General features: G+C 48.6%; 1 protein-coding gene across 1 annotated transcript; it reads right to left on the reverse strand.

Moving 5' to 3' along the window:
* Positions 1-2,899: 2,899 nt before the first annotated feature.
* LOC149752819 (uncharacterized) lies at positions 2,900-26,877 on the reverse strand. The gene is made up of 3 exons (XM_089925452.1): positions 26,421-26,877; positions 25,595-26,081; positions 2,900-3,128 (listed from the first exon to the last, which is right to left on the reverse strand). The coding sequence occupies exons 1-3, from the start codon at positions 26,875-26,877 to the stop codon at positions 2,900-2,902; spliced, it is 1,173 nt and encodes a 390-aa protein (XP_089781578.1).
* Positions 26,878-27,318: the final 441 nt, after the last annotated feature.

Below are 27,318 nucleotides of genomic sequence, written 5' to 3' on the forward strand. Positions count from 1 at the left end.
AATTTGGATCCAATCTAGGTAAGTCCTAATCTAATTAGAACTTAATTCAATTTTGACTCAATTGAACTCTTCAATCCTAATCCAATTAGGAGTCTTATTGATTCATCAGATTAATAATTAATTGTGACTTAAGAAATCCTAATCCAAATTAGGACATTTTTAATTTTAGTCCTAATCCAATTAGGACTCTAATTAAATCCAAAGTCCTAATCCAATTAGGATTTCTAGAAATCCTATTCTAAGTAGGAATCCAAAGATGAATTCAAAATCCTAATCTAATTAGGATTGTAGGAATCCTACTCCAAGTAGGAATCCCAGTCCTACTCCAAATAGGATTCCCAGTCCTAATCCAATTAGGACTCTAGAAATCCTACTCCAAGTAGGATTTGTGTTTTAAGTCCAATTAATCAATTCCCATTCCTTCTTCAACTTCTTATCAATCGAATTGATTACTCGTGATTCATAATCACTTTTTCAACCATCGGATCGGTCAATACTTCTAGTGTGTGTGACCCCATAGGTTCTATTCTGACTGGTAGTGAGATATATTGTGATCTCTATCACAATATCATTGAAAACTCCTTTCAATGGATTGGAATGATTCCAACTCTACTCATTAGGGTTTATCGATCATCAAGATAATCCCTATAAGTCCCACCATCCATCAGTGACACCTAGCAGCATGTAGTGGCAACCCAGCAGAATAGAATGATGAACCTCTAGGTGCAGTTATCATGTGATACAGTCCTACTATCGTGGATCCCTACAGGACGGAGGTCATGGACAACTCGTCAAACCCCATCGTCTGTCATATGTGAAGATTTATTCGACTTAAGTTCGAGAGCGGAGAACTCTTTCTCTACTATGCAATCTGCCCTGGCCGAGGTCTTACGAACTCAGTCTTATAAATCACATAGGATCTCTCCTTATCTATCAAGGTCGATAGATTCCTTATAGGTGCATACCCTACTCCTATAGTGAACCTACTGCAGCCAATCTACACTGCATGGACCCATATGACTAGATACCATGTATGTGTGCAGTCAAACTACAATAACCTCACTGTGAGTGGCCGAAGCACCGCAGGTCAAAGGACCAGTCACACTACTGCAACATCAAGCAAGTCACTGACGAGTGGATAGACATCCAAGTGACTTCTTATATTGGTCACGCTCAGTACCCTTGTTCTCTAACAAACACCTGCACTATTACTTCAGTGTCCCCACACCGTGGACTCGAGTCTCGTCCATCCATAAGGAAAGTAATGTGTGCACTGATCTCATCGGATCGATCACCGCCCTCGTGATGATCCATCGATCAGGAGCATTCAGAAATTAATTACTAATGATGCATGGCTCAAATTCTTAACTCTTAAGAATATGCATCATCATCTTATTAATTCTTGGACGATTCATAGACACATAATCAATATGAATGAAAAAGATGCCTTTTATTTATTCAATAATAAAATCAAATACAAATTATGTCCCAGAATTAATAATGTGTCAGCCAAAAATTGGCTTCTAGGGCATACATCTAACGTACATCCCTAAAATGAAGAGTCTTGAAATGGTAAGAAAACCCTGAAAGCCCTCCGTAAATAAGGAAATTCTAAATGAGAAAATTAAAGATACTATTCACAAGGCAATGCAACCCAATGAAATTTTGAGGTTACCCGTCAAGAGGAGGGCAAGTAAACCAATGCTGGCCTCCAAGAAAAATTTTAAATTTTCTCCTTTAAATCTACTTATATGGAGACTAACTTTGCTATTTTTGACAGAAAAATATCTAAGAAAGAAAAGCTCTCCCAAGATATCGCCGCTCAGAAAAACCTCTCACCTAGGCCACCACAATTCTGAAGTCCAGAAACTCCTTTATCACCATCTACCTCATTCATCAGGGATTCTCCTTGTCTATACATCTCCAAAGGCAAAGAAAAAATCTTCCCTTTAGAGTTACAAGGCTAAGCTCTATTGTTAAAGACCTCTTTGCCGCCTGGTATATCCTAGGTGTGGGCATATTATATACCTTGCAGTTTGTCGAAGACAGATCTAGTATAAAATATTGTAGCAAAATACTATAGCAGTACTATAGTAGAACTATAACACTAATGTAGGAAATACTATAGCAGTACTGTAATACGATAAATTATTCTATTAATATTATCCTTGGATTATACTGTAACCATCAGCTAATCCAAATTGAATGGTAATATGCAATCAATCTATCTAAAATAATTATTTATGCTTATGTTTTATTATATGCTTTATTTGTTCATTATTAATCCTCATATATCTTCTTAAGCTTATAGTTAGGTGTTTTATCCTAGGTTTGAGCTGCCTGGGATATGCTAGGTGCGGGGATAGTATATACCTCACACCTTGCCTAAAGTGGTATGAGAGCCACGTGGTGCTTTTTGCGGGAAAAAGTAGTGGTATCTAGTTTTATGGCGAAGAGGAAGTTTAGGTGCTCTGAAGCACTAGTGAGTCTCGTGTGGTTCCCGTTTAAGCCAAAAGGGCATGTTAAGGGCTTTTAGAGACAGAGACAGAGACTGAGTACTGTCCAGAGTATCAAGAATAAATCAGAACTATGTCTAGATTCATTAAAGTCCCTTACTAAGAGCAATATTAGGACTGACGACCATGAGAAATCTGTATTTATGAGGACTATGTCTGTAAAATATTCTTAGTCTATATGCTTTGAAACATTAGAAAAAAGTATAGAAAACTAAAAAATACCAAAAATACTTGCAAAAGAAATATATTATCAAGGTAGCTTCTTGTCTAAAGCTAACTATTATATTAAGACTATAGAGAGAGCCCATAGACACTATCCAAAAGATAATCCAACTTTTGGGATCAAAAGATCTAAACGAGGTCCAATGTCAATCAAAATACAACTACCTTCGGATAAGATTGGTGCAGGTAGCAGTAAGACCTTTAACTAGAGAAGGTCTTAGCACAGCCATTTTTGGTTGCCTAAGAGATTGCAGAAATTTAAAGTTTTCTGATTCTCTCTTAGGTCTTATAGAAGCTAGCCTAAGTGATGGGACGGTCTTCTTTAATACCTTTATTGACTTCTCAGTATCATTAACTGATCCCGGTATTTTAGATTGCTTAATGCTGAACCTGCAAACATCAGGTTATGAAATGAAGCCAGAAATGGAAAATGTGGCTGTGACCTATTGGGTCTACTACAAAGCCATGATGACTATTAGCCCTGGGTCTAGGAAAGACACTCCTAAGGGGATAACAATACTATCCATGGCAAATCCTAAATATAATTACATCGCGCCAAAATAGCTTAAGTGGGAAGAAATCACTCTTCCTGAGAAACAAACGTTAACTCAAGTGGTAAATCCAAAGAAGGCTCAAGAAATTGAGGCCAAAAAATAATTGGAATGCCAGATGGTGACGTAGAAATATACTTCTCGTCCAGTAGAAGAATTACTTTGGATGGAAGATTTTCTACTTTATCAGTATCAATGATAGATAAAGAAAAAGATCATTTAAAACCCTCCAATATTGCTTATGCTACCTATGTAGAAGGCTATGAACCCTCAATCTAAGAATTCGATGTAAATGTCATTGAGTTAGAGGATTTCTAAATTGATAAAGAATTTTAAAGGACTTTAACTCTAAGGCCAACAAAGAGAAGAGGGAATGGTTCTTCAAAACCTATGATGAAGCAAAATGAAGCTTCATCAGATAATTGTACTACAGTCAAATAAAGGCAAAAGAAAGTAATATTCTTTTTTTTGACTGGTACAAAAGAGAATTAATACTTGGATGGGCTTGAGAGATGCAGACCAGATCTATAGGTAGCCATAATCAAATGTCTCTCAAACACCTGGAAGATGGTTAGGGGAGCTGAAGTGGAGTCTGTGCATCCACCCTTAAAAATCATACAAGCAGAAGGAGTACGGGCTAGTCCTTAAAAGATATTCACGAAAGGACTTGTTGCGGGGACGACGCTCTGGCCGGAGCCTCGCGCAACAACATAGCCCACATTAAGCTAGCAGAGAAAGAGGACCGCGTTCTTCCTGATGTATTGTCCGCTTTGGCGAGAGCAGGGATCGCCTTCCCGCCGCACGGTTTTGCCCTTAAAAAGGCGCATCGAGAGGAAAGGATTTTCATCCCCCATTTAAGACACAGAACCTTTCCGCTACTAGCCGATGTGGGACTAAATTCAAGGCCTCCTCCCCCCCCGCAACATAGCCCCCCAGCGGGAAGGTTCTTGAGCCTCCGCAGTCCTGAGGGGTAGTCAATGGTGGGAGGAGGCACCCCTTACCCGGCGCACCATCTGTGCGGGGACGGCGCTTTGGCCGGAGCCTCGCGCAACAGCATAGCCCATATTAAGCTAACAGAGAAAGAGGACCGCGTTCCTTCCGAGGTATTGTCCGCTTTGGCGAGAGTAGGGATCGCCTTCCCGCCGCACGGTTTTGCCCTTCAAAAGGCGCCTCGAAAGGAAAGGATTTACATCCCCCATTTAAGGCACAGAACCTTTCCGCTACTAGCCGATGTGGGACTGCCCCCCCCCCCCCCCCCCCCCCCCCCAACAGCAACAGGGACTAAATGAAAACATCAAAATTGAGCATTTGGAGCGCGGAGCAACAAAACTTCACTATTATAGCTTTCAGATCAATAGAGAAGAAAATAGAAAGGATTGAAATAATCCTTCTGGAGAAAAGAGAAGAAGTAGACAGGGTGTTCCCTAAGGTCTCTAAAGGAAAAAGGGAACCTCAACTAAAAAAAGTTAAGCTACCCCAAAACAATAGTAAAATATCTTCAAAAAAATGTTGCTCCGATATTTACTTCCCATGAGTTGGACTTAGAAGCCAAACTAGGATCGTCCTTCTTAGAGGAATTGATTAATGAATTATCCATAAGGATGTCTTCTCCGATGCTTACTTCCTATGAGTTGGACTCAAAAGTCAAACTAGGATAGTCCATCTTAGAGGAGTTGATTAATTAATTATCCATAAGGATGTCTTCTCTTGAAATCAAAGACACAATAAATTGTCTATCTGAAAAAGAAAACTCTGAAAATTAAGGATACTTCTTCAGAAGAAACAAAAGATGAATCACCAAAAAAACCTGTAGAGGATGATGAGAAAAACAAAATCTCAGCCTATAAACCAATAGTTCGAGCCTCTAGAATAAAAAATTATTATCCTAGACCTATACATGCAGATCTGCAGATCAAAAAAAAATCAATACTGCAGTAGCAGTCCAGTTCAACAGGAGAAGCCTAGTCAAATGGAATTTTGATGGACATACAAAATATCAGATGTTCATCATGTGTCATCAAATGATCATGTACTCTAATTCCTGTAAGGTCCATGGAAATTCAGAAAAGGGTGTGGCTCGAATAGTAGTGGCAGGCTCTTCAAGACAACTAAGAGGCTGGCGGGATAACTATCTCACTGAACAATAGAGGCAGAAAATTCTGAACTCTATTAAGAGATATCCTAATGGCAATTATTTGCCTGATCAACCGTCAGATGTTGTCATTACATTAATATTAATATTATATTCTATTTTGTAGGAGGTTACCAAGATATATATGAAAAGCTTAGAGAATAATTAATTAATCTTAAATACAAAACCATGTTAGCTTTTAGAGGGTACACAGATACTTCTCTATCTAAGTTGTACCAACTTCTAGATCCAAATCAAGAATTATGGAAAGAAAAATTCATCTCAGGTCTTCCACCCTTATTTGTAGAAAAGGTTAGGACTCATTTAAGAAATGAGGGTGATGGAAGTATAAATTATAGTCAGCTTGACATGGACAAAATAACCTAAAAAATTCAAAGAGTTGGGGCTTAATTGTGCTGACCTAAATTCAGGATCAACTGAAAAGGTAGAAATTGATGGGAAGAAAAGAATTAGGTGATTTCTACTATCAATTTGGATTCCAACTAGATAAATCTTATCAAAAGGAACGAAAAAAGTCAAAAGAGTATGGAAGAAGTATTATGATAAAAAAGCACAGAAAAATTCCAAAAGAAGGGGTGAGAGAGTACATGGAAGAGGAGGAAAGATAAGGTTAAAACCTCCACCGAAACCTCCAACTTGATACAAATGCAAGCGAATAGGACATTATGCAAACAAATGCCATAAAACGGATTTCAAGAAGAAAATTCAAAAGATTACTGAAGCAAACAATCTTGATGAGATAAAAAAAAAAGTTAGAAGACCTCATCAGTAGTCTAAACCTAGATACCGACGAGGAAGAAGAAGCCAAAAGTTGTTCGTGCTGTAATGAATATTACAGCTAAGGTCAATCGAGTAATGATGATTTAATAGTATTGATTGATGAGGAACAATTTATCATTCACATGATCGATTCTCTGAAAGACCCAATGGAGTGAAGGAATCAGTTCACCAAGTTCTTTGCTATGACAATGGGTCAGGAGGCAAAGTCCCTCCAAAATTCTGAAAGAAGGCATGATTTCAATTCTCTTGTTGAAGTCTTCTAGAGGCTAAGAAAGTCTAATCAAAGCAATAAGAAATCGAGTCTTAGAAGATTTATTAAGAGAACAAAACTTGATGAAAAGAGAAATACAACTATTAAAAGAAAAGGTAGAACTTTTGAAAACCAAAGAATTAGAGAAAAGGAATTAATGGAGAAATGAGTCTTAGAACCAGATCAAAACACCTTGGTACAGGAAGAGCCTTCAGAGTTTATAAGTTCGATAGAAAGGTTCAGGAAACAAAAATGGTACTATGAAATCTTGTACAAAATTCAAGAAAGATTTAATTCAAACGCAGAACTTTAATAGACTCAGGAGCTAATGTAAACTGCATCAGAGAAGGATTGGTCCCTTCCAAGTACTTTGAGAAATCAACCCATAAAGTTCACATGGCCAATGGTGAAGAACTTAGGGTAAGTTTCAAAATCCCAGAGATTCATGTCTGTATAGGAAAAAACTGTATTAAGATATCGTTCTTATTAGTTAAAAACCTAAGATAAGGAGTTATTCTAGAAAACCCCTTTTTATTCTTAATAAAACCCTTTACCATCACAGAGGAGGATTATGACATTCAAATTTTGTTTAAACCTGAAGAATCTTTTCTCAACCAGCTAAAAGAAGCAATTGAGTATAAAAAAAGATTTGTTAATAAATTATCATATGAAATACAAAATGTTAGGATAGATAAAGCATTATCTAATCCAAAGTTCCAAGAAAAGGTAAGAACTTTGGAAAACCAATTAAAAGAACGTATTTGTGCTAAGCTACCATCAGCATTTTGGTACTGGAAAAAAAACATTAGGTTAGCCTACCTTATGTCCCTCAATTTGATGAACAAAAAATTCCGACTAAGGCTAGGCCTATACAAATGAATAAAACACTTTTAGAAATATGCAAAGATGAAATCCAATTTTTGCTTGAGAAAAAGTTAACTAGGAAAAACACTTCCCCTTGGAATTATGCTGCATTCTATATCGAAAATGCGGCCAAAAAAGAAAGAGGAGTCCCTAGGCTAGTAATCAACTATAAGCCTCTGAATAATATATTACAATAGATAAGATATCCAATCCCTAACAAGCAAGAATAATCAAGGGATCCTTGCATTCTAGTCCCTTTTGGGGCTTGCCACGAGCCAATCATGGCTATAGTCGTAGAGACTAAGAGAGTGAGGAGGATGGTCCATCCAAGGTTGATTTGAAAAGTTATTTTGACCAAATACATTACATATCTCCAAATCTATATTGATAAACTTGATATGTTCATTATCATGTTTTTATATATATGGAAAAATCATGCAAATTAAAAATTTATCTTTCTTGCACAAAAACTTGATCTTACTACAGGTCTTGGTAACTTACTGGGCTGTGAAGCTCATTATGTCTCTTCCATTTTTTTATAGATGCAGCCAAGTAGACAAAGTTTGGGATTGAACAATGAGGAGCTTAGAGTTTAAAAACCATTTGATTAGTGTTTTTAGAATAATTTGATGTGTTTTGTAGTAATTGTGGACTATTCTTTTGAATAAATGCATTAGTTTATTTATCTCTATCACTGCCTAAGTATGGAATGACATGTATGAATAAAAGTGTATGTCATGCATGTCCTGTGGGGTTAACCCTAGGGATGTGCGGCCATCTGTCACGTCCTCGGAACCGGCTATCGGGTCTGGGCATGACACTTTTTAATATCTTATTGTATTATTAGCTATAACTTCCAAGAGGTTGACATGTTATCTTACTTGTGTAGATAAAAAAGATCAAAATTTTCATATAGATATTTCAGAAATGCCATTTTGGGAATTGTTTTAGTGTTTCATTAACAACAAATATTTGATTGGTTTTATAACTAGAGAAAAAAAAAGAAAAAGAAGAAAAAATTTCAAATTACTGCCGCTGCTACTTGTCACACTTTCTAATAATCTAATACAAATTAATAGTCTAGGGGCTCAATCCCCAAATATTTGGATGCTCTATTGGCAATTTTCTTTATCTTTTTTTTAGTCTGTTGGCATTTGGTTTAGTTTCCACTAATTTGTTTTTAATTTTCACTAATAAAGGTTATAGAGCACCTTCCTTTTACCATATATTTAAGCATGAGATTAGTCAGCATATTTGACATGGCCTTTCAACAATGTTGAAGATAAAAAATAATTTGGTGAGGACGAGGCTAAGCCTGCCTCACTCTCCTCATGGTTAATTAAGGTTGCAAATGGGTTGGGTCGACCCATGACCCAATTCGACCCGATCCGAATTTTAGGATCCGCGGATTTAGGTCGGATCCTAAAATTAGACCTGAATCATTTTTTGGGTCGGGTCTGGGTTTACTCAACGGACCCGACCCAATCTGAATGGACCCAAAGAGAGAGAGGGGGAAAGCAAAAGAATCTTCTTTTTTTTTGTGTGTGTGTGTGTGTGGGGGGGGGGGGGGGGGGGGGGGGGGTGGGGGGGATGTTGCGGTACTATTGGCCGTTTTTAAGTAAATTTATGGTGGGTTTTCAAGGCAGACAGGTAGGAGATATGGGTTTCTTAGGAGCTTGTTAGCTTGCTCCCATGGCCTTATTATTCTCTAAGGGATGGGCAATGTCAGTCAATGAGGAGGGAAAGATTTGTACCAACAAAAAAAAAAAAAAAAAAAAGGAAAAGAAGAAGAAGAAGAAGAAGAAGAAGAAGAAGAAGAAGAAGGAGGAGGAGGAAAAGCCTTAAGGGGAGTAGGGTTCAAGCGTGGAAGGATAGCAACAAGCATAGGTTCATAGAATCCCAAGGAACCTCGGCCCGTCAGGATTCTCTCTCGATCTATTACACCGTTGATACCTCTGGTGTCTCGGTAGCTGGCTTTTTTTTTTTTCCTTCTTCTGCTTTTTGGTTTTTGTTTCTTTTAACTTTTGAAGGGAGAAAGTGAGGGAGCACTGAACTGAATATGGGTCATGTGCCAGTTTTCTGCAGTGGAATTGGTGGGTCATCTGTTCTGATTGAAGGTTAATTGCGAGTCCTTGGAGTCATGGGTCACCCAGCACCCCATAATTATGATATGACTAAATTAGATTTGTCCAAATTCTTTCCCAAAACATAAAAAAATAAATCTGATTTGGATCCGAATCTAATCCGACTCGAACCAAATCCGGATCTGACTCAAATCCGATCTGATCTTCAACCAAATCAGATTTAGGTCCAAAATTAGAATTCGAATAAAAAAAATCGAGCCGGATCGGAGGCATTAGGATTCAATCCGATCCGCCCATTTACACTCTTATGTTTAATAAACTAGCTGTTGGGGGAAAAACCCCAAAGTCATACCACCACGGAGGCGCTCGGCCAAAAAGCGCCGACCAGAGAGCACCAACCAGAGGGGTGCTCGGCTAGAGAGCGCCAATCCAAAAAGATGCCCGGCCCAAGGGTGCCGACCGGAGCGCCAAGAGGCGCTCGGACCAACCAACGTCCCAAGTAGGGATGCTCGGCTAGAAAGAGCTGACCAGGAAGACGCTCGACTAAAGGGCGCCGACCAGAAAGAGCGCCAAGAGGCGCCCAATCAAAATAACCAAGTAGAGATGCTCGGATAGGAACAGCCGACCAGCGGACACCGACCAGAGAAGCGCTGACTAGAGAGCGCCAAATAGAGGTGCTCGGCTAGAAGGTGCTCGCCCAAAGGGCGCCGACTAGGAGTACTTGAAGCAACCCCGCCACAGGGCGCCCCTCTGGGCGACCAGCTCGGCTCGGCACCCTTGCCGAGCCGATGCCTTGACTAAATACTCCTCCCCGCCAAGCTTTCTCGAAAGGTCCGGCGGCTATACACGCGACTCTACTATAGCCTGCCACTATCTCCAAGCCATCAAGGCATAAGATCTCTGCAGGTATTCGGCACGACCTGCCATTAATGCATGAAACTCCCTCAAGTCTCCGATGCACCCAGTCATTTAATGAGCACGGCCCAAGACGATCTCCGGATCACTGAACCATCAGAGTGTATGGCTCTCCCTGACCGCCGGTTCATTCGGTAATAAATGCACTTACCATCCACGGACCCCAGGCCCACCATAGCCGGCGGTTCAACCACTCCAACAGGTCCAATCGACTGTGACAACTCCCTGATTCCGGTCCGATTCGGTCCCATTTTCCACTACGCCATTAATGGGCCAAATCGTGCCCAATTATTACACAAGAGGACAAACCTCCTGTCACCTCCCAGGTAACAAAAATCCTTCTATAAAAGAAAACCTGGAGGGAAAGGGAAGGGGGCCCCCGGACAGAACCCTCCTGGACCGGGTGAAAAGAAGCAAACAGCACAGACACAATGGAGGATATCACCCTCTCCATCTTCTTCATCTTATTAAAATATCCCTGCTGTCTTCTCCATATACTCTCTTCCTTGCTCTCTCCACATATCTACCCCCTCTGACTTAAGCATCGGAGGGCCGGCGCCGGGGAGCCCGGCCACCGGCTTTTTTGCAGGACTTACACCCCTCCAGGAGGACGTCACCGGCCGGCGCACCGCCGTCCGCCCTTCCGGCAGCGGAGCTCCTCCTTCCCCTGGCTTCGCGGCAGCCCCCGGGTCCAATTTCCAGCAACAGTTGGCGCTAGAGGAAGGGACCGAGTTCGCTGCCATGAAGCTAAGAAGCAAAGGAGCTTCCAACGCCTCTCGACGTCCTCCACTTAGTCCTGGACACTCTGTCCAGAACTCGCCACCTCCGGCCGAGTCAACCCCTCAAGTTCGGCCAGAGCAGTTTCATGCCCTGGTGCAACAGGTGCAGGCCTTGGCTACCGCTGTCCAAGGCTTGCAACCTAGGGGCGCCCCGACGGTACCGCCCCCTCCGACCCCAGTTCAACCGGAGCCTCTTACAAGCGGACTTCCCCTTCGAGGTCAGGACTCCCAAGTCCAGGCCTCCCTCTGGAGAGAGCACCCAGCCAGAGGCCACGGAGGCTGGCCACATCCTTCAGAAGCTGAGTCGGTTCCAGGGCAACCTATGCTCGAACGAACCGCTGCAGCGATCCTCCAGAATGATGAACTCGACAAGAAGGTCGAGAAGCTGGAGCGCCAAATCCAGGCACTCCATGGGAGAAAATCAGGACGTGATAACGACTTCGAGTTCACTACGAAGTCTCCCTTCTCCCCGGAGATCGAAGATGAACCGGTCCCACTACGGTTCAAGATGCCCCAGGTGGAGCCCTACAACGGCAAGGCTGATCCCCTTGACCACCTGGAGAGTTACCGGGTCTTAATGGCCCTACAAGGAGCCTCGGAGGCCATGATGTGCAAAGCTTTTTCGGCGACACTCCGAGGGCCAGCCCGGCTTTGGTTCACCGGGCTGAAGCCGAGTACTGTCTCTTCCTTTGAGCAGCTCGGCAGACAATTTGCTGGCAACTTTGCCGCCAGCCAGCCCCAGCGGCGGACATCCGACTCCCTCCTTGATATCAAGCAAACGGAGGGAGAATCCTTCAAGGAGTACTTGGACCGGTTCACCGCCGCAACATAGGAGGTCCGGGAGCTTGACCAGTCAATCGCCATGTCGGCATTGAAGACTGGAGCCCGGTCCTACAGATTCCTCTTCTCGATCGAGAAGAATTTCCCCACAGACCTCACCGAAATGTTCGCTCGGGCGCGGAAGTATGCCAAGGCAGAAGAGGCCGTGGCAGTTAGGCGGGGTGGGACCGAGCAGAACCCCAAGAAAAGACGCCGCGAGGAGCGCGGCCGGCCCAGAAGCCCGTCTCCGCGACGAGCTAAGAATCCGCCCCGCCCGAAGAGTCCACCCCGGTTGAGAGGACCGCCACAGCAGAGGTCACCACTCCGCCCGAGGTTCCCACTGCAGGCCCGTGCACCCCAAGGGAGGTATGAAAAGTATACTCCCCTCAATGCTCCTCGGGCTGAAATCCTCATGGAGATTGAGAGTCGGGATTGCATCCGGCTCCCACCTTCGAAGCCAGACACCAGAATCCGGCGTGATCTCTGAAAGTATTGCCGTTTTCACCGGGATCACGGCCATGATACCGAGGATTGTTATCAGCTCCGAAATGAGATCGAAGCACTCATTCGCCGAGGGGTGCTCGATCGGTTTGTGCAAGGCCGGCGTGAAGGGAAGAAGCCAGCCGAAGGAGCAGCACAGCCTGAAGGTTCAAATGCCAACAGGCCCATCGCCGGCGTCATCAACACTATCCGAGGCGGGACCTCGGCTGGGGAAGCCTCAGGGGAAGAAGCCTCCTCGAAGCGCCCGCGCACCTCTGAAGCCATCTCCTTCTCGGATGATGATCTAGAGGGAGTCGAAACTCCCCATGATGATGCCGTGGTCATCTCCATGATCATAAATAAATTTGATGTAAAACGCATCCTGGTTGATAATAGAAGCTCGGTGAATGTTTTGTATTTTGATGCTTATTGTAAAATGGGGATGACAAAAGAACAGCTACGGAGGATGAATGCTCCGCTAGTTGGATTCACTGGGGATTCAGTCCCAGTAGAGGGCGAGATCGACCTTCTGGTCACAGCCGGGCTCGCCCCTCGTGAAAGTACCGTGGGTATGAGCTTCCTCATAATACGGCTGCCCTCGGTTTACAACGCCATCCTCGGAAGGCCAGGACTCAATGCCCTCCGAGCAGCGGTCTCAACTCACCACCTGCTGATGCGATTCCCCACCAGCCAGGGAGTCGGTGAAGTCCGAGGGGACCAAATGGTGGCAAGGCGATGCTACCTAGCGACCCACGAGGCAAGACGACCAGCCGAGGTGCCTGCCCCAACGACTGACCAGCCCTCAACTGAAGTTATGGAGGCACGGGTCAACCCCCAGAAAGAGCGGGTAGAGCCTGGTGAGTTGTTAATTCAATTTCCCTTATGAGAGAACTTTTCCGAGCTAACCGTGCAGGTCGGCTCTGGCCTTGGCGAACACGAGAGGAGTCGCCTCGTCAACTTCCTACGGGACAATATGGATGTCTTCGCATGGTCGCCTGCAGACATGCCGGGGATAGACCCGGAGGTCATGGTCCACCGGCTTCAGGTGAAGCCGGCCTGCAAGCCCGTGCGACAAAAGAAGCGAGGCGCCGCCCCTGAACGACAACGAGCAGCAGCCGAGGAGGTCGGCAAGCTCTTTGAAGCCGGCTTCATCCGGGAGATATCCTACCCGGAATGGCTCGCCAATGTGGTCCTCGTCAAAAAAACTAGCGGGAAGTGGCGTATGTGCGTGGACTACACCGACCTGAATAAAGCCTGCCCGAAGGACAGCTTTTCACTTCCCAGCATCGACCAGCTCGTGGACTCCACCTCGGGTCACAAGCTGCTGGCATTCATGGACGCCTTTTCCGGATATAACCAGATCCGCATGGCGCCAGAAGATGAGGAAAAGACAGCCTTCATCACCGACGGGGGAACCTACTGCTACAAAGTGATGCCGTTCGGTCTAAAAAATGCCGGGGCAACTTATCAAAGGCTGGTCAGCCGGATCTTCAAAGACCAAATAGGCCGAAACATGGAAGTCTACGTGGATGACATGCTGGTGAAAAGCAAGGCGGCGCAAGACCACATAGCCGACCTCAATGAAGCATTCTCCACACTCCGAAAGTACCAGATAAAGCTCAACCCAGCTAAATGTGCATTCGGGGTCACCTCCGGCAAATTTCTCGGCTTCATCATTACACAACGAGGAATTGAGGCCAATCCAGAGAAGATCCGAGCCCTCCAAGGGATGACGTCTCCCAGGACGGTCAAGGAGGTACAGCGGCTCACGGGCCGAGTGGCAGCCCTCGGGAGATTTATCTCCCGCTCGGCCGAGCGCTGCCTTCCATTCTTTGCAGCCCTCAAGAAGCCGAAGAACTTTTTGTGGTCGGACGAGTGCCAGCAATCTTTTGAAGAGCTCAAGCACCTGCTGACTTCCCCTCCCCTGCTCACGAAGCCTCAACAGGGTGAGCTCCTCTACTTGTATCTAGCTGTCTCCCCTGTAGCAGTAAGTTCGGTCCTGGTCCGAGAGAAGGGGAAACTTCAGAAACCAGTGTATTACACCAGCCGGGTCTTAAGGGACGCTGAGACCCGATACTCCAAGCTTGAGAAGACCGCCTATGCTTTGGTCATCTCGGCTCGGAGGCTCCGACCCTACTTCCAAGCTCATACAGTGGCTGTGCTGACGGACCAGCCGGTCAAGCAGATCCTGCAGAGATCAGATCGTGCGGGTCGGATCACTAAATGGGCCATCGAGCTCGGAGAATTCGACATCGAGTACCGGCCCAGACCGGCGATCAAAGCACAAGCACTCGCAGATTTTATAGTCGAGTGCACCATACCGGATGAGGTCGAGCCTGAACCTGAGCCACCGCTGGAGCAGACCCCGAGTTTGACATGGACTCTACATATCGATGGCTCTTCAAACTCGGGGGGTAGCGGAGCAGGATTTATTCTCACCAGCCCGGAGGGGGTGGTCGCCGAGCAGGCCCTGTGCCTCGAGTTTCCTGCTTCCAATAACATGGCGAAGTATGAAGCGCTCGTCGCCGGGCTTAAGCTAGCCAAAGAGCTGGGAGTGAAGGACTTGAAGGCCTTCAGTGATTCTCAGCTCGTCGTCAACCAAATTGTGGGCGACTTCGAAGCCAGAGACCCGACCATGCAGAAGTATCTCCAGAAGGTACGGGATCTCGTCTCGACCTTGGACTCTTTCCACATTCAACATATTGCCAGGTCGGAGAATCTCAGGGCCGACCAGCTATCAAAGCTGGCGTCCTCTCGCATGAGCGAGCTTCCCAAAGAGGCAGTATTGGAATATCTCCAAAAGCCCAGCACAGACGAGCCCGAGCAGACCCTCTGCACCGAGCTCGAGCCAAGCTGGATGGATGAACTCATCAGCTATCTGCAAGACGAAACCCTCCCTGCTAATGTACGAGAGGCTCGCCGAATCAAGCGCCTCGCCACCCGATACATACTATACGAGGAAAAGCTCTATCGGAGATCCTTCACCTCTCCCCTTCTCAGATGCCTTCGCCCAACGGAAGCCAATTATGCCCTGCGCGAAGTCCACGAAGGGATTTGTGGAAACCATCTGGGAGGGCGAGCATTGGCCCATAAAATTCTGCGCCAAGGATATTATTGGCCGACACTCCAGAAGGATGCTATGGATTTCGTCCAAAGATGCGACCGGTGCCAAAGGAACGCCAATGTTCAGCGCCGGCCCTCGGCTCCTTTGACTTCTATCAGCTCCCCTTGGCCTTTTGCCCAGTGGAGAATTGACATCCTCGGGCCATTTCCACTGGCCACCGGGCAAAGGAAGTTCCTGGTCGTCTCCATCGACTATTTCACTAAGTGGGTGGAAGCTGAGCTCCTCGCCCGGATCACCGAGCAGAAGATGCGGGATTTCATCTGGAAGTCCATCATTTGCAGATTCGGGCTTCCCCGCATCCTTATCTCTGACAACGGTCGCCAGTTCGATAACATCCATTTCAGAGAGTTCTGCTCCGAGCTTGGCATTGACCACCGCTTCACCTCGGTCGCGCATCCTCAGACAAACGAAGAAACCGAGGTAACAAATCGTACTATTTTGCAGGGTCTCAAAACCAGGCTCGACAAATCCAAAGGACAATGGGTCGAAGACCTATACAATGTCCTGTGGGCTTACCGGACTACGTTCCGCGTCCCCAACGGCGAGACTCCCTTCAACCTAACATATGGGACGGAGGCCGTCATTCCACTAAAGATTGGGCTCCCCTCTCCAAGAGTCGAGCACCACGATGCCAGCTCCAACTCTTCGCAGCTCAGAGGCAACCTCGACCTGATCGAGGAAACAAGGGAGGTCGCCCGAGTGCGTATGGCGAGGTACCAGCAAAAGACAGCTCAGTACTACAACGCCAGGGTCAAAGTCAAATCTTTCAGACCAGGGGACCTTGTCCTAAGAAGAGCTGAAACCTCCCGACCAACTGAGCGAGGGAAGCTGGCCCCGAATTGGGAAGGACCATACCGAGTCACGCGCATTCGCCGACCCGGAACTTATCAATTGGAGTCTCTAGATGGAACTCCCATTCCGCGGAGCTGGAGCTCTGAAAATCTCCGCGTGTACCACCAGTAGAACCCTGAGGGGTTCCCCATTATTCAACCATTGAATTTCATTCTATGAATTCATTTCACAATAAACTGATGGTTTGCGAACTTATTCCGAGCTCACCAATTTTTCTGATTATCTCATGGCATCAGGTTTATTCTTCTTCCCTGACCACGGTTGGGATGCCCCGATGCCTCGGGATGATGGAGTACCTGCGTGGACTCCCTGAAGATGTCCGTGAGTTCGTGGTGCGCTCTCTCTCAACGAACGAGCTCGGCTCGTGCTCCATCTATTGAGTAGCGGTCCTCTCTGACCGGACGAGCTCGGCTCGTGCTCCATCTATTTGAGTAGCGGTCCTCTCTGACCGAACGAGCTCGGCTCGTGCTCCATCTATTTGAGTAGCGGTCCTCTCTGACCGGACGAGCTCGGCTCGTGCTCCATCTATTTGAGTAGCGGTCCTCTCTAACCGGACGAGCTCGGCTCGTGCTCCATCTATTTGAGTAGCGGTCCTCTCTGACCGGACGAGCTCGGCTCGTGCTCCATCTATTGAGTAGCGGTCCTCTCTGACCGGACGAGCTCGGCTCGTGCTCCATCTATTTGAGTAGCGGTCCTCTCTGACCGGACGAGCTCGGCTCGTGCTCCATCTATTTGAGTAGCGGTCCTCTCTGACCGGACGAGCTCGGTTCGTGCTCCATCTATTTGAGTAGCGGTCCTCTCTGACCGGACGAGCTCGGCTCGTGCTCCATCTATTGAGTAGCGGTCCTCTCTGACCGGACGAGCTCGGCTCATGCTCCTACCCCGGCCTCGGCCGGGATGCCTCGAGACGTCGAGATGCCCCGGTTCATCGGGATGCTCCGATACGTTGGGATGTCATCTTTATTGGCCAAACGAGCTCGGCTCGTTCTCTACCGGCTTCAGCCAACAAGCTCGGCTCGTTCTCCATCGCCGGATTTCTCTGCCGACATCCCCAAAGAACGGAGTCTGAGCAGAGAAGCGTCTTTAGTCGCCTCGGCGCCAGGACGCACACGGTACAAGGTACCCATTTATTTAATGTTTCTACATTATCTATTCTATTCTTGGATTTCTCTGCCGACATCCCCAAAGAACGGAGTCTGAGCAGAGAAGCGTCTTTAGTCGCCTCGGCGCCAGGACGCACACGGTACAAGGTACCCATTTATTTAATGTTTCTACATTATCTATTCTATTCCCGGATTTTTCTGCCGACATCCCCAAAGAACGGAGTCTGAGCAGAGAAGCGTCTTTAGTCGCCTCGGCGCCAGGACGCACACGGTACAAGGTACCCATTTATTTAATGTTTCTACATTATCTATTCTATTCCCGGATTTCTCTGCCGACATCCCCAAAGAACGGAGTCTGAGCAGAGAAGCGTCTTTAGTCGCCTCGGCGCCAGGACGCACACGGTACAAGGTACCCATTTATTTAATATTTCTACATTATCTATTCTATTCTTGGATTTCTCTGCCGACATCCCCAAAGAACGGAGTCTGAGCAGAGAAGCGTCTTTAGTCGCCTCGGCGCCAGGACGCACACGGTACAAGGTATCCATTTATTTAATGTTTCTACATTATCTATTCTATTCTTGGATTTCTCTGCCGACGTCCCCAAAGAATGGAGTCCGAGCAGAGAAGCGTCTTCAGTCGCCTAGGCGCAAAGACGCACACGGTACAAGGTACCCATTTATTTAATATTTCTACATTATCTATTCTATTCTTGGATTTCTCTGCCGACGTCCCCAAAGAATGGAGTCCGAGCAGAGAAGCGTCTTCAGTCGCCTAGGCGCAAAGACGCACACGGTACAAGGTACCCATTTATTTAATGTTTCTACATTATCTATTCTGTTCTTGGATTTTTCTCTGCCGATGTCCTCAAAGAACGGACGCCGAGCAGAGGAGCGTCTTCAATCGCCTCGACGAAGGAGTGCTCATGACACCAGCACATTATTATACTAAGTCCGGTGAATTCCCGTCACGAGCTGACGAGCATTCGACCCATTCGTTGGAAACGAATCTGGTCCGCCCCGGTAACGCGAGGATCGAAGTTCACTAACTTCGCAAAAATTTTAAGTCCTAGAGACCGCCTTAGGGCTCGGTCGAATTCTGGACTGAGCTCGGAAAGACTCTCTGAGCCCAAATCCTTGGTATGAGCACAAGCGCTGCTATACCACTGGTTGAAGGACCGAGCAATGGAGCTTGGCAAGCCAAACTTAAACCCTGTGGCGGGTAAAGCTCAGGCCCTAGAGCCCATATCCACGGAACCTAAAACAGATCCGAGCAGAGAAACTTGGACTACGATAGACGAGTTTCCAAAGAGAAAAAAAAATGTATATTCATTTCAAAAAGGCCCGTAGGCTAAGTACAAAATTCGGGTTCGGCCCTTACAAGCACGAGAGGCCATCCCGACTTCACAAAACAAAACAAAATTACACTCTAAGGCCCGAGCCCGACCACTTCGGCTTCGGCAGTGTCGGGAGCGGCGGGCTCAGCAGTCGGGACCTCCTCGGCCTCAGCAGTCGGGACCTCCTCGGCCTCAGCAGCGATGGGAGTAGCCTCGGGGGCGGTTTCGGTCGCCTCGGCCTCCGGAGCATCTGCCTCCGCATCCGGCCTTTCGACCCCTGCTCCCGGTTGGAGCAAGTTCACGTCAAAATCCGGGAGGAGCCGCCGCAATTGATTGCGAAAATCCCGGAAGCCCCGGATCAGCCCATTCACGCCCTCCTCTTCCAGGAGGTCGCGGAACTCCTCCGACTCGCGAAAGAGCGCCACCGCGCTCTGAGCTTGCTCCCGAGCCTCGAGCTCCCGAGCCTCGTGGTAGGTGGCCTTCTTCTCGAGGGTCTTTATTTCCCGCTCGAGCTCCGAATGTCGGAGGCGGGCATTCCCCACCTCCTGCTCGCGGGAGGCCAGCGCCTGCTCGACTTCGGCCAATCGAGCCTCAGCAGCGCGCAGCTCGGACCTCGCCAATGCATGCGCACCCCTTTCCTCATCGAGCTCGGCGGTAAGAGCTCGAATTCTTCCCTCGGATGCTCCGACCTTTTCTTGGAGCACCTGTCGTTCGGCCTCAGAGGCCTGGTACTTCGCTTCGGAGGCTTGGTACTTCGCCTCGGCGGCTAGGTACCTCGCCTGGGCCTCGTCATAACCGCGCTGGCACCTCCGGGCCTTCTCCCGGTATTCTTGGACTAGGTGCATCAGCATCTCCGTCTCGTGCAAATGCTGTAAAAGAGACGGAAAGAAAAACATAAGGCGCCACTAGTGGAAAACTTATACAGATTACACAGGTAGAGAATTTTACTTACCCGGACGGCGTTGCAGCGGGTAGTGTCCATGAAAGCATTGTAGCTCATGGACTGCATCGCGGCCCGGTCGGCTGGGAGCAGCGCGATCCGGAATATCTCACGCGCTACTCGAGGGCTTTCGAGGGCTGAATCACCCTCGAATATCGACCAGGTGGGTGCGAGGGGCACCCGTTCCCCCGAGCCTGATGGGCCCGGAAGGTCAACATCAGCTGACCTGGATGGAGCCGACCCCGAGGCTCCCTGACTGCTCCCCAGCTCGGAGCTAGGGGGTTGGGGTCGAACGAGCGGCTGATTTGACCGCCGCACAACTATAGCGGGGCGTGCAAGCACGGGACCCGCGGAACTCCTCCCCTGGTCGGCAACTGAGGCGTCCTGCCGACCAGGAATCTGCGTCAAGGGCGCCGGGCATGGGGGCGCTATCGAGGCTCCTCTGGAGCCCGAGCGCCCGGAATCTGCGCCCTCCCTCCGACCAGCACCGGGGTGCGCGGGGCAAGAAGGCCCCGCCTCGGAGTGCGCGGGGCGAGAAGGCCCCGCCTCGGAGTGCGCGGGGCGAGAAGGACCCGCCTCGGTCACTGCTGGCGCCGGGGGCGCTGGGGTCGCCGAGACCTTCTGTTTCTTCCTCGGCTCGGTGGGCTCGCCCGAGAGCTCGGCTGCCCTCTTCTGGAAGCGGGCGTAGAGGACTTCGCTTTTCGTCACCATCTTTGCGATATCTGCAAAGGCGAACAGGATTGGAACATTAGAACAGTAAGGAAATAAAAAGGGACACTGTAACTACCCTTACCGTGGGGACGTGCCGAGCTCAAGCCCACGTTCACCAAAGCGTCCTCACATATGAGGCCGTTCAGTAAGATGCCGTCCCCGAGGCTGCGGATGGCGTCGAGGATCCCCTGCTCACGTGGAGAAAGTTTGGGGGGTTTGTTGATGGACTTGAGCTGAGCCGGTCCCCACCGGGGGTCAAACCCCCAGGACTGTGCAGAACCAAGGAAGAAGAATTTCTCCTTCCAGCCATGAATGGACGAGGGGGCACCATGAAAGAGTGGCCGACCCGCCCGAAGGGCGATGTAAAGCCACTCCCCGTCTCCCGGATTCGACTTAAAAATAAAAAGTCGCCGGAAGACGTTGACAGAAGTCGGAATCCCCTGCAGTAAACACAGGGATAAAAAACCGACCACCGTCCTCCAGGCGTTCGGAGTGAGTTGCGCCGGAACCAACCGGCACACCGTTAGCAACTCATTCACGAAGCCGTGAAGAGGAAATCGGAGGCCGGCCCAGAGCGATTCCAGATGCACTCCGATCCGGCCTACCGGAGGATCGGTTATCCGGTCCCTCCGCCTGGCGGGCTCCAAACGGAACTCGTGAAGAGGGAAGAACCACTCTTCGGTTATCTCGACCTCCAGGATGCTCATGGTGGACTCGACTTCGCTAGGGAGAGAACCCATTGCGAGAAAAAGAAATCAAAAAGAAGAGGGACCTGAGGGAAACGCCGGAGAGAAGGAACTTCGGTCTGAGGAAGACTGGAAGGAAAGCTGGAAGCAGAAGGCAATAGAAAGAGGACAAGGGGCCAGGGGAGAGTTTAAATAGACCTCCCCAACGGCCCAGATCAGCGAGAAAAACGCTGTATCCTGTTTAGATGGCGACGCGTGTCGATCCAAAAGACAGAACGACGCATTTAATTAGGGCTAGCGCTTCGGACGCTGAAGCGCCCCATCGGATCGTGCGGAAAGGCGTCCGCAATCGAAGATCGTGTGGCCCCATCATGAGCCCACGATGCGAGGACGCTTCGCGAAAGGTGCCCCAATAATGAGGCTTTTCGGGAAAAAAGAGACGCCGCCTATTAAAGGCACCTCGAAGCCTCCGATAATTTAAAATGCGCAATAAATTAAAAATTTTCGGAATTCGTACGGCCCAACTGAAGCTACTTCCCGCGCTCCAGCTGGTAGCCAACTGGAACTCGGAAGTCGGGGGGTAGTGTTGGGGGAAAAACCCCAAAGTCATACCACCACGGAGGCGCTCGGCCAAAAAGCGCCGACCAGAAAGGAGCTCGGCCAAAAAGTGCCGACCAGAGAGCACCAACCAGAGGGGTGCTCGGCTAGAGAGCGCCAATCCGAAAAGATGCCCGGCCCAAGGGTGCCGACCGGAGCGCCAAGAGGCGCTCGGACCAACCAACGTCCCAAGTAGGGATGCTCGGCTAGAAAGAGCCGACCAGGAAGACGCTCGACTAAAGGGCGCCAACCAGAAAGAGCGCCAAGAGGCGCCCAATCAAAATAACCAAGTAGAGATGCTCGGATAGGAACAGCCGACCAGCGGACGCCGACCAGAGAAGCGCTCAACTAGAAAGCGCTGACTAGAGAGCGCCAAATAGAGGTGCTCGGCTAGAAGGTGCTCGCCCAAAGGGCGCCGACCAGAAGTACTTGAAGCAACCCCGCCACAGGGCGCCCCTCTGGGCGACCAGCTCGGCTCGACACCCTTGCCGAGCCGATGCCTTGACTAAATACTCCTCCCCGCCAAGCTTTCTCGAAAGGTCCGGCGGCTATACACGCGACTCTACTATAGCCTGCCACTATCTCCAAGCCATCAAGGCATAAGATCTCTGCAGGTATTCGGCACGACCTGCCATTAATGCATGAAACTCCCTCAAGTCTCCGATGCACCCAGTCATTTAATGAGCACGGCCCAAGACGATCTCCGGATCACTGAACCATCAGAGCGTATGGCTCTCCCTGACCGCCGGTTCATTCGGTAATAAATGCACTTACCATCCACGGACCCCAGGCCCACCATAGCCGGCGGTTCAACCACTCCAACAGGTCCGATCGACCGTGACAACTCTATGATTCCGGTCCGATTCGGTCCCATTTTCCACTACGCCATTAATGGGCCAAATCGTGCCCAATTATTACAAAAGAGGACAAACCTCCTGTCACCTCCCAGGTAACAAAAATCCTTCTATAAAAGGAAACCTGGAGGGAAAGGGAAGGGGGCCCCCGGACAGAACCCTCCTGGACCGGGTGAAAAGAAGCAAACAGCACAGACACAATGGAGGATATCACCCTCTCCATCTTCTTCATCTTATTAAAATATCCCTGCTGTCTTCTCCATATACTCTCTTCCTTGCTCTCTCCACATATCTACCCCCTCTGACTTAAGCATCGGAGGGCCGGCGCCGGGGAGCCCGGCCACCGGCTTTTTTGCAGGACTTACACCCCTCCAGGAGGACGTCACCGGCCGGCGCACCGCCGTCCGCCCTTCCGGCAGTGGAGCTCCTCCTTCCCCTGGCTTCGCGGCAGCACCCGGGTCCAATTTCCAGCAACACTAGCCTACCTCACAATGTTGGAGATAATGAATAATTTGGTAAGGATGAGGTTAAACTTGTCACACTCTCCTTAATTGTTGATTTGATTTGCCTCCAAAGGAAGATACTCGATGGCACAAACTAGTGTCCCTGCTGAGTGCCACAAAACGACTATCATAAAGAATGACATGCTATTTTCACCAAAAAAAAAAGAATGACATGCTATTGGGAATAGAATGATTGTACTAGCTCAGAGTTTAGAACAAATACCAAAAAATTAAATAACAACAAAGAGATGCTAAAAAAACATTAAAATAGAGAACAAAAAATTTATTAAAAAATATAAGAAAAGAATCAAATTTGGCTCTGCAAGAAAGCCACCCACATCCCACACCTCATGGTTAATAAACTAACCTGCCTCACTTTCAACAATGTTGAAGATAATAAATAATTTGGTGAGGACGAACCTAAAACTGCCTCACTCTCCTTAAATGTTGATTTGATTTGCCTCCAATAGTGATACCTCAATGACACTAACCATGAGCCAAAACCCAGATCCCACCTAAGACCAGTGTTCATGCTAAATGCCACCCAGCGATATCATTCGAAATGGATCGACCATCTTGGGTCACGATTTAGAACAAACATTAAAAAAAATAAGTAACAACAAAGAGATGTTAAAAAAAAAAAAAGCGAAAAAATTTATTAAAAAAATGTAAGAGAAAAAAAATCAAATTTGGCTCTCTAAGAAAGCCACACATGCCTCGCACCAAGAAAAGGACGCCTCTATCCCTCTCCTTTTTTTTTTTTTTTTTTTTTTTTTTGCTAATACGGGTGGATCATACCTGTCGGGTACGGATACACCCAATAAAGTCAAAAAATAGGATACCTCGGAGTGCCAAAGGCAACTCCCCATCTCCAGTCCACAAAGTATCTCCGGAATGGCGAGCTACAAATGCAGCCACCCAATCCGCAGCTCCATTGGCTTCACGGTAGATATGCTTGGCCTGAAAGGCCCATCCATCCCTCGCCATAGTCCATATATCACGAAGCAATGGGTGGTCACTGCCGTCACCCCTAGGACCCTCTCGGATCCAACTGATAACGGTGGCTGAATCACCCTCTAGGGTGATAGACCTAGCCTGTAACACGCACCGGGCATGTCGAAGGCCTGCCCAGGCAGCGCTCAGCTCCGCGCTCGGAACCGAGGTGTCAAATAAGTGACTGCCACCAACGGCTACAACCCTAGCGAAAGGGTCCCGAATGACGAAACCCGCACCTCCCCTCGTGCCACCATCCAGGACTGACCCATCAAAGTTGACCTTGAGGAAACTCGGGGGTGGGGGCTCCCAGGTGAAAAACACCGTGTGGGATACTGCCGAAGCAGGGTGGGGGCCCCAGATGTCCCGAGCTGTCAAGGTCCCTCCGGTGGTGGAGGTGTGACACATCTCTGCCGCCTGACTACGGGCACTCTCGACCACAAATCTCGGCGACATACATCGTTCACCGAATATACGAGCGTTCCTGGCCAACCAGATCTGGTAGGCAGTACAGCTCACTCGAGTCACCTCCTGACGAAGCGCCGGGGACTCCGAGCCCTGGCGCATGGCCTGTAAGAACTGGTCCCTACAGATCCATACCGGCTGCGGGACCCCTGCCAGACGCCAAGTGTCCCTCGCCCTTGAGCACCGAAACAAGGCATGGTCGACCGTCTCGGCCACACCGCAAACCCCACACTCCAGGGGGATCCTCAATCTGATGCGATCCGATAGAATTTGATCCGTATCCCAAGATTCTTGACTCTTCTTGATTTCTGGAAGGGTAGTTCCGACCTGATTGCAGACACGATTTCTAAAGATCCGTCTGTCAGATCGATCTCAATTTTGGATATGTTGTAGATATCCGCGTTAGCTTCCCAGCGGTAGGTCGTGGGTCTAGAGAGGACATCAGGATCTTAAGATATCAGCCTCCGACTGATGACTGCGCAGGGAAGGACGGGCTCATAATCCAACGGGATGGAGTTGTTTGTAGAAGCTGGAAGGGATCAAGGAGGAGAGGAAGAAGAGGGAGGAGGTGGCTGGCCTCTCGGGACAGAGGTGGTGCAGCCGGATGAAGGAGGGGGCGGCGGCCTTGGACGGCGGCCTAGGGAGAGGGGGAAGGCGTCGCAAGAAGAGAAGAGAGAAGGGAAGAGAGCTAGGGCAAAAGCCTTTCAATTTTTGCATACTGAAATAGGTGCTCACCACATCTATTTATAGGTGGCTACCTGACCCCTTAACTTGACTTGATCTAATTGAATTTAAGAAACAACTAAACCCAAAGCGACTCTAATAAAGGCCAAGTCGGCTAACCCGAGCAAGGCTATGCTGAAATAAAATTAACATCAAGGACTCAAAAGCAAAAATAACCAAATGATTAAGTCCGAGGCGGTCTAGTGGATCCAACCGCATCACTCCACCACGCTTTCCTTAACCTTGTCCTCAAGGTCGGAAGTCAGGAAAACGATCAAGTATCTCAGTCTCAAACTCCCATGTGGCCTGGTCTGCTGCTCTCCCCAGCCACTCCACTAGTATCTGGGTTTCCAGTCGTCCTTCTACTCGTATTCTGCGCTTCGCCAGCACTCGAACCGGCTCCACTATCTCGTCCTCCGGTGGCTCATGTATGATTGGGCCGACAGATGTCTTGGGTCCAAGCCGGGCCCTCAGAAGCGACACGTGGAATACCGGGTGAACTCTCGATGTAGTCGGCAAGTCCAAGCGATACGCCACGGGTCCAATGTGCTCCATTATCTGAAAGGGCCCATAGAAGGTATGAGAGAGCTTCTGGTTCGCCATAGGCCGCAGTGTCAACTGTCGATAAGGCTGCACCTTGACGTATACCCAGTCGCCCACCTCGTATACTGGATCTCTGTGCTTCCGATCATGCAGCTGCTTCATCCTGTTCTGCGCAGTCGTTATGTGGAACTTTAACCGCCGTAAGGTAGCATCGCGGTCTAAGAGCTCAAAATCTGCCTCTATCCGGTCCGCATGTGACAGTGGATCATAAACTCGCAGCGTCGGTGGTACTCGTCCATACACCGCCTCAAAGGGTGTCATCCCTATGGCTGAGTGGAAAGCGGTGTTGTACGAATACTTGGCCCAAGGTAAATAAGAAAGCCACTCTCGGGGCCGATCACCAATCATACAGCGCAAGTACTGCTCGATGCAGCGGTTTACCACCTCCGTCTGCCCATCGGTCTGAGGGTGGTAAGCCGAGCTCATGGCAAGCTTCGTCCCTTGCTGTTTGAAGTAAGCCTGCCAGAATGCGCTAACAAAAATGTGGTCACGATCAGAAACAATAGTCCGAGGCATACCATGTAATCGAGCAATGTCCCGTATGTAGATCTCCGCCACCCGTCGAGCAGAAAATGGATGTGCGAGCGCCGAAAAGTGGGCATACTTGCTGAGGCGGTCCACAACGACCATGATCACTGAGTACCCTCGAACTAATGGCAGCCCCTCAATGAAGTCCATCGACACATCCTCCCAAACCTGATCAGGAATCGGTAAAGGCTGAAGTAGACCCGCAGGTCGCAGTGAATCCGCCTTCGCCTTTTGGCACACATCGCATTGCTGTACATAAGCTCTGACCGCTGCCTTCATGCCTACCCACGTACAGCTCTGGCTCAGCCTCTTGTAAGTCCTGAAAAATCCCTCGTGTCCAGCAAAAGGAGTATCATGGAAGTGCTGGATCAATACCTGCCGCATGGCTAAATCGGTGGGCACGCGGATCAACCCATGGTCCAGAATCAACCCATCTCGGTCCTCCATCTCGGGATGACTGCTCGGATCTGCTGCCAACTCTCTCTGGATCTGTACTAGGTCCGGATCCCAGCATGTGGCGGTCCTCAAGTCTGAAATAAAAGGAAAAACCGGCGTAGTCAAAGCCGCCAACTCGCCGGACTCGGGATGGCGCGATAGTGCATCCGCCACTCGATTTTCTGCGCTGGGCTGGAGTATGTATGCACTGCTCAAGAAAAAATGGAAGGCTCTGCTGATCAGTCCGAACGATGAATCGGCGGCCGATAAGGTACGGCCTCCACTTTGTGACTGCATGGATGACCGCCATCATCTTCTTCTCATATGTGGACAGCGAGCGGGTCCTAGGGGACAACGCCTTGCTCATGAAAGCAATTGGCCGTCCCTCCTGCATCAAAACAGCACCAATGCCGGCACCGGAAGCATCGCACTCGACTACAAACGGTTTGGCAA

Source organism: Phoenix dactylifera, chromosome 9 (genome assembly GCF_051530095.1).
Source record: "Phoenix dactylifera cultivar Ajwa chromosome 9, Ajwa_hap1_PhDact_Kaust_v1.1, whole genome shotgun sequence".
NCBI lineage: Eukaryota > Viridiplantae > Streptophyta > Magnoliopsida > Arecales > Arecaceae > Phoenix > Phoenix dactylifera.